Below are 8,194 nucleotides of genomic sequence, written 5' to 3'. Positions count from 1 at the left end.
TACCGTAAAATACCGATAAAGCGCCCCCCTTAATTTTGACGAAAATCGGCGTGATATAGAGGGGGGCCGATAAACGGTACTCAAGAAAATTCTAAGCACCGTCTTTCTTTTCTGCTCAATCTTTTACATTCAACTCTCCCACCACACCCTAAATTTTTCTCACATTCTTATCAGTGAGTGTACATTCCAATCAAGGTGACCTTGACTTCTAATCTTTTTCGTTTTTTCTTTTAAGAAATTTATATTGTTAAGACAAAAAAAATCAGCTATATTCTTTTTATTTTGAATTTTATTCTGTTGAAGTAACTTACTTTATTTTATCTTTTAAAAATAAAAACGAAGCCTGAAGAAAAAAATAATAATAAATCTGTATCAAAGGAAACATCTGTTTCTAAAGCAGTTTAAAATAAAGTGAGAAGAAAAAACATCCCCATTTCCAATGAACAAAATAAAGAAATGGAAGTTGGAAAAAACTGATCAATCAATCTTGACAGCTGTGCTTTACTGATTTGCCCCCGAATTTCCCTCCTCTGTTTGACCATAAATTGGCCACACCCAGTTGACATTAAAACTACCACATGGACAATAAAATGAATTTATCCCTTTTCGCGATTTTTTATTTGATTCATTAAATTTTTTTATTTTGCCGCTTTTTATTTTTTCTTGTTAATTGTTGCTTGCTTGCTTTTTTTTTATCGTTATTAGTTTTTAGCTTGTTTTTTGTTGTTATTCATTGTTAGTTTCTTAGCATTTAGTTTAAAAAAAAAAATTTGGTAGTTCCCTGTTAGCTTTTTTTTTTTTTTCTTGCGAGGTAAGCGTCTTTTGTTAAAACAAAATGTTATCTAAAAGAAAAAACGAGAACTATGATCTTGCTCCAAAGAAGAAACGATTATTTCTTCCTCAAAGGATTCTGATTATTTCTTCTTGATTATATTATATAGATTATTATTTTGATTAGTAAAATTTCTCTTATGATGAGCCAGTTTTAAATTCACCCCATCATAATCTATGATCGAAACTTGACTAAATTTATTGGTTTTACTGAAATTATCAGTGGAATTGAATTATAGTAATATTTGGGGGCCATATTGGAATTTCCGAAAGAGATCCGAAGTTCGGCATTTCGTCAGTCCCGTGAGTGTCGGATTTAGGGTCCTATTCTTCCTTTTCTGTTCGCTTAAATTACAATTGCTAAGGCACTAAATAGATTTCTAGCTTGCGATTTTTCCTTAAGCTGGGGGTGGATACAAGATGCATACCTTTTAAATTTTCTCCTTATGCGATGTTTTTTTAAAATTATTATTTCGTTTATTTATTTTCTTACAGGCTGCTGCCGAAAGTTTGCTAAGAATTGGCGATGTTCTGCAGCAGATCACGATACGGGCGAATATTTCGTCGACTTCGTTATTAATTTTTTTTAATAGTCTTTATCTCAGAAAATTATTTCTTAAATAACTTTCCTGGACAAATTTTTTTGCTACAAAAAAAATATTTCGTCGGAAGCGCCGCATGTAGGAAAAAAACAACTTTTTTTTCGATAGCGCCGCGGCTCTTCCGCCGAAAAATACGGTAATTAAAATAATAATCTATATAATATAATCAAGGAGAAATAATTCAAGATGAAATAATCCGAGTCCTCCGAAAAAGAAATTATCGTTTTTTCTTCAGCGCAAGATCATTGTTCTCATTTTTTCTTTACATAACATTTTGTTTTAACAAAAGACGCTCACCTCGCAAGAAAAAAAAGAAAGCTACCAAGAAACTGCAAAAAAACAATTAATGCTAAGAAACTAACAACGAATAACTACAAAAAAGAAGCAAACAACTAATAAGGATTAAAAAAAACAAGTTCACAATTAACAAAAAAAAGTAACAGCTAATAACCAATAAAAAAATTAATAAATCGAATAAAAAAAGCAAAAGAGATAGAATTCATTTTGTACACCACATGGTAGTTTCAATGTCAACAGGGTGTGGCCAATTTATGGTCAAACAGGAGAGGGAAATGTGGGGACAAACCAGTAAAGCACTTGCACAGCTGTCAAGATTGATTGATCAGTTGCTCCCAACTTGCATTTCTTTATTTTGTTCATTGGAAATGCAGATGTTTTTACTTTTCACTTTTACTTTATTTTAAACTGCTTTAGGAACAGATGTTTTGTTTGACACAGATTTATTTATTTTTTCACGCTTTTTTTTAAATTTTTAAACGATAAAATATAGTTACTTACTTCAAGAGAAAAAATTCTAAATAAAAAGAGAGTATGACCGATTTTTTTTTCTCATATCAATAAAAATTTCTTAAAAAAAAATTTTTTAAAAAATTAGGTAGGATTAAGTGCCGAATTTCGGGATGCCGGATTAGGGGTCCCATACTGTACTGGTTTAAAAAAAATTATGAAAGTAAAATGCCTACCTTTCAATTTTGCTACTTGTAACAAAAATAAAAGAATTTCAAAGTATGTATAGAGAAAATGCGAAGATTACAGTTAACAGGTTAGAGATGAAAGTAACTTACAATAAGTCGTTTCTCAAGAATTTTCCTTCCACCTTGTAATCCATAACTTGCCTCATATGGGTAACTCCAATCACGAACAAGAAAAAGGAGTTTCTAAAAAATAAGAATATTGTTACAGAATTTGCAATATTATTTAGTTATGAGTAGAAATAGATATTTTTGTTCTTTTTTAAATTTAATTTCAATTATTGTTGTTTCATTTCAAATGATAAATTGAGAAATTTGCATTTCTTCAGTGTATCTCTCCTACGAAAAAAAAATTAAACAAAAAAAAAATCATTTTTTAAAACATAAAGCTACAGAAATTATAATTAATAAAGCACTATTAATGGTTTTTTTTAACTAAAACAATTACTTTAAGAGGACATTTCCTAATAAACTGATATATTGATTTTTAATAAACTGTATTACTGGACATTTCTTAATAAACTGTATTACTGATTTTTATATTTACTAATTTTATTCAATTATAGTTTCATTTAAAATAATCATTTAAGATATTTAAATAAATTAAACAAATAAAAAAAAACTTTATTTAAAAAAATATGTTACGAAAACTAAAATTTTTAAAATACTATTATAGGTTTTTAAACTAAAAAATTACCTGGAAAGGACGTTCCCTAGTATCTTCAAGAGCCAATCTTCCATATTCTGTAAAAAGCTAGTCATAAAATATTATTAAGTGCAGTATCAATTTAATGCTGTGTTTAATTACAATAAAAGTTATTATATAATTTAAATGTATCGATTATAGATTTAAAAACTGCCATATGCCATCTAAACATAAAAATTATCAAAAACAGACTAGACAGAAATCTGCGAGAAATTTACCTGTAAGTGTTGCAGATCATTTTCTTGGATGTTTTGAGGAAGATTATACACCTGTATAAATTTAAGAATTTTTCGATCAATTATAAATAAAAATCCTATGTTTCTATCACTAATTATTACTTTTTAAAAATTTGACAACAAAAATAATGCTAAAAACAATATAGTTTATGATTAAAATCATTTTCGATTAGTTTAAAATATCAGGACTTAATTATAAATTTTTAATTAATTACATTAGCAATTGCATCTTGAATTTTTATTCTTTCATAGTTACTGAAAATTTTTACTTTCTATACTATAGTAAGTTTCATAATGTTATCCGGAGCCGGTTTGTACGGATTTTGATACAAAAATAAAATTTTTAGTTCTAAGCAATTTGTCCAATGAGGAGTCAGTGTCATATAATTTTGATATGAAAGAGACATTCCTCACAACTTTAAATGATATTTTAATATTTATAATCAAGTCCAGAGTTGGTTCATTATTTTTAATTAGATATAACTTGTCGTAAAATTTCAGACTTACAAAGACAATGCAAACAATTAAGATTACAATACTCCAACATTAAGAAAGTTATACCTTGGATCCATATTGATTTTTTATTTTTTAAACGCAGAATGTAATAATTCGAATAACTTAGAAATATTAAGAGAAATATAATATAATATCATATAGTTAAAACGAAATTACTCCAAAGGTCAACATGGTGTTGTACTACTATAACACTAGTTTGCATGCTTGTTCACTAAACTTAAAAGTTGCTGAAATTTGAATATTAATGCAATCAAAACTTATTTTTAATTAAGTTTTGAAGTAGCCTGTATTAACAAACCTGCATAAATTATTTTGTAGTACCTGTATAAATCAAATTAATCATAAAAGCAATATTAAATAATATTTTACAGGAATATTTCATAAATTTGTAGATTTACTAAGAACATAGAAATTTTACATCATATATGTGGCGAAGTCTATAGCGAATTATAATTTTGCTAACTAATGTTGAGAAGCATCTTTAGCTTAATCAAAGGTACAATTCTGTATTTTTAAAGCCAAAAGTGGAAAGAAAAACGGACCTACCAATAAATTTACCTTTTTACCTTTACTGGCCACCACATAAATTTTCAAGTCTAGCCCTTTAAGAGAATGATATTTTGGCACTTACCCACCTTAGTTTTGATTTTAAATTTAAGTACTATAGAGTTTATTTTTCCAATTAAATTGATTGGGAAAAATTACTTAGTGACTACAAAATCAATAAACCTTTTTATCACCAGTCTGAAAAACCTGAATTTGTCCAAAGCACAGCAGATAGTACCTGTTATTACATGTATCACGTACATAAATGGAGTGCAGACTTTCTTTACTATGGAATGCAAAAATTCACAATGGTCCAAGATACAACATTCTCATCTCTATATTTTCAGTCAGTAACTGACCATATTTATATCTTAATTATAGTGAGATAATAAAATCTTTGACAAAGATTGCCTACGTTACAATCAGTGTACATTATAACAATAAATTGATAAAAGAATGAATGGAATAAAAACAAAATCCTTGACTTCCTTCAACAACGTATCAAGGCTTTAAGGAGGTTTTTTATGTAAGGAAACATACACTCATGGTCTTCTTAAAACAGAAATTTGTCACTTAAATTTGAGTAAATTGGGATAAACTATCACTTTTAAACAAATATTGTACAAATAAATATTACAGTGACAAAATTAAGATACTTTGATTAAATTTTTATAAAATATATTTTTAAAGAGGTTAAATAACTCATGCAATACATTAAAATGCACAATAAATCCATGCATAATTAAAGTTATACAATGCCTCCTATCATGCATTTGTAAAAATAACTCTTAAAAATAGTGTTTCTGTGATTTTTCAACAGAGCGGTTATAGTGTTCACTTAATGTTTAAACCACAATTTAAGAAGTGTTTTTAATTCTAAAGGTTTTACGTAATTAAAAAGCTTCTAAAATTATAGAAATAGAAGAACACTTTCAGTGTATTTAGTAGTAAAAAAAGTTTCATTAGAAAATATATAAATATGTTTGTGTGTGTATTTATGTATGTATAAAAAGTCTTATGTATAAATGTCTTTATATATATTTATGAATATATATAAAGAAAGAGTGGTATTTGTGTCCTTTACTCTTATTCAATTTATTTTTCTTAAAATTGTTTTTCTATTTTAAAAATAACTAATCCCCCAAATATACATTCTTATAAGTATCAAATTCATATTATCATAATCATTATGACTTAACAGCTCAATTTCAATGTGTAAAATGTCACTTCAGACCCTGTCCCCAACATTAAAGCCAGATATTCAAAGGAAATTTTCACTATAAAGTACAATATTGTTGATATATTGTTCAAATTTTTGCAACTATAGATTCAAGTTATTAGAAAAATATATTTTCTCCTAAATTTTTTTATAATTTCACAATTCATCAGAAAAATGCTGTCCCACAGTTTACTTGTCACTGATGTCCATTAGCATAAATACAATTGAATTGCTCACTGAAAGGCCACACATTTAAACCAAATAGGGATGAATTATTAGTTGGATTATGTATTTTTTGTATAGATGTGAAATTTAGTTAGTTTTCAAACTATAAATCTTACTCATTTTTTTGAACTGCATAAACAAAATAATGTAACTCGATTTTAAACAGTTTATAGTTTATTATAAGTTCTGTTTTTTGATAATGTTGGCTGACTCAGATTTAACAAACGAATTAGCTCAGTCATTTGGTTCTTGTTATAAACTTGTTTGGCTCTTGATATAATATAGAATCAGTCTAACAAAATAAATGAAAGCAAATAAAACCTTTTATATAAGTAGCTGCTTGAATATAATCAGAATAAGTTTCACACACTTAGAGTATTCTAAACTAAAAATTAAATTCTTAGCATACCATATAAAGGAAAGGGTTCCACTTTAATAGCACCAATTACCAAACAGATGTTCGCCAGATTTTGTAGAATCACATGATGAACTTATGAAAATGAAAAAAAGGCATTCTCTTTAAGAAAAACGCATATTTTGCAAGATAAATAATATTATAAACTGAATTAGTTACTATTAAAAGATATAAAAATATTATGAGTGTGTGAAGATCAAAGTATGAAAATCTTATTACAATTCAATTTTTTTTAAAGAAAAAAACCTACAGCCATACAAACAGGATCTGTTATTTCAGATTATTGCTGATAAACTTGAATTGCCAAGGTGAATATAATTTGATACCACTCACTTATGCTTATTTATCATTTACTAATAAAAATCAAGTTAATTCTTCATAATTAAATATCTATAAAAGACATTGCATTGAGAAATTTGGAGTTTCAATTGAATATTTCATGCAAAATGAGGCACAACCCACATTGCACGGAACAGGTGTTTTACTTCCTGAAAGAATATTTTGGGAATAGAGTGACTGCACTAAATTATTTCAAAGTTATTCGAGCAGGCATGAAGTGATCATACTAGCCTGATCTTAAGCTAGCCCTTGAGATTACTTTTTTTGGAGTTCATTGAAAGACTGTCAACCAAAACAATGAATGAGCTCGAGGAATTGTTCTGAAAGGCAAGTGCATCCCTTTCTCTTAGCACACTATAGAAGGTCATGACAAATTTCATTATGTTTGCGACACTGAGAATACTGAACTTAAATTTAAACTATTCCTGTTCTTACAATAATTATAGCTAAGCAATTATATTGGCCGTTTTCAGTATTTAATTTCGTTTATTGCTTTTTTCCACTTTGTCTAGTTTCTCCCAGCACCCTGGAAGAAACAGATTTCTTTCAGGTGAAAAAAAGGTTTAACAGAGTCGTTGCTTATAAAAAAAATAATAACAATAAAAGATAACAAAAATGACTCTAGATTTCCATAAAAATATCAAAGATGAATATCGGATTGATAGCTATTAAAAAATGAAATTGCGAAGTGGAAAAAAAAAGAGAGATAAGCATTTTAAAAAAAAATTTTTGTTAATTTACTCCCCATTTGTTATTACCATCTGTTTCAATTTTTTAACACTGAAATGTTCTCTTTTGCATTATAGTGTATTTTTTAAAATAAGTGCTTCCACCGTGAATCATGATGAGAATGCCATAAAAGAAAGTATATTAGAATCACTCTTATAGAAAAAATTAAAAAAAGGAAAAACTATATGATTAATGCATAAAAAAATAATAAAAATAAATAAAGTTAGAATGATAGCAACCATGAAAAATAGATAAAAGATGAAATTGAAAAGTGGTAAAAAATATAAGAAATAAAAACATTTTTGTTTTATTCTTAAGTCATTACCATCTGCTTCAATTCCTTTACATCAAAATATTCCTGTTTTCCATATAATTGTATTTTCCAGAAAAAGAGTCAGGCATTATAAAAATGCTAATAAAAAGCAATATCAGAATTGCATCAGTAAATAGAAAAGGAAAAAAAGATAAATAAAAGACTGAATAACAGATATAAAAATAAATGAAAATTTAAAAAAACTGAAATCAATTGCAAATTGACGAAAACATGAGAAAAACAAGGAAAAATCCCTCAGCAATTAATTCAATCTACCACAATATGCAACTACACTGTTGTGTTGCACTGTTTTTTGCCAGAAGGACATTGACATTATCATTATTTGTACAATAGAAAATATAATTATTCGGTTCAACATCAAAAATAATGATATTTTAAGAACTGAAAGAAAATGTGTAAAAAAATTAAGAATTAATAATAAAACATATTTGCTTTTGAAGTTCTTTGAACACTGTTTGATTTAAGAACTTACAGATTTTAAGAATCACCACACACTACATAATT

General features: G+C 27.1%; 1 protein-coding gene across 1 annotated transcript in view; it reads right to left on the bottom strand.

Moving 5' to 3' along the window:
• LOC107438123 (atlastin-1) overlaps positions 1 to 8,194 on the bottom strand; it is a 63,364-nt gene that overhangs the window by 29,737 nt on the left and 25,433 nt on the right. Inside the window, exons 6-8 of the mRNA XM_016050309.3 lie at positions 3,350 to 3,400; positions 3,123 to 3,179; positions 2,519 to 2,611 (exon numbers count right to left, since the gene is read on the bottom strand). Of these exons, the coding sequence (XP_015905795.1) occupies positions 2,519 to 2,611; positions 3,123 to 3,179; positions 3,350 to 3,400 (201 nt within the window). The remainder of the gene's footprint in view (positions 1 to 2,518; positions 2,612 to 3,122; positions 3,180 to 3,349; positions 3,401 to 8,194) is intronic.

Source organism: Parasteatoda tepidariorum, chromosome X2 (genome assembly GCF_043381705.1).
Source record: "Parasteatoda tepidariorum isolate YZ-2023 chromosome X2, CAS_Ptep_4.0, whole genome shotgun sequence".
Taxonomy (NCBI): Eukaryota; Metazoa; Arthropoda; class Arachnida; order Araneae; family Theridiidae; genus Parasteatoda; species Parasteatoda tepidariorum.
This window is presented reverse-complemented; position numbering and strand designations above follow the sequence as displayed.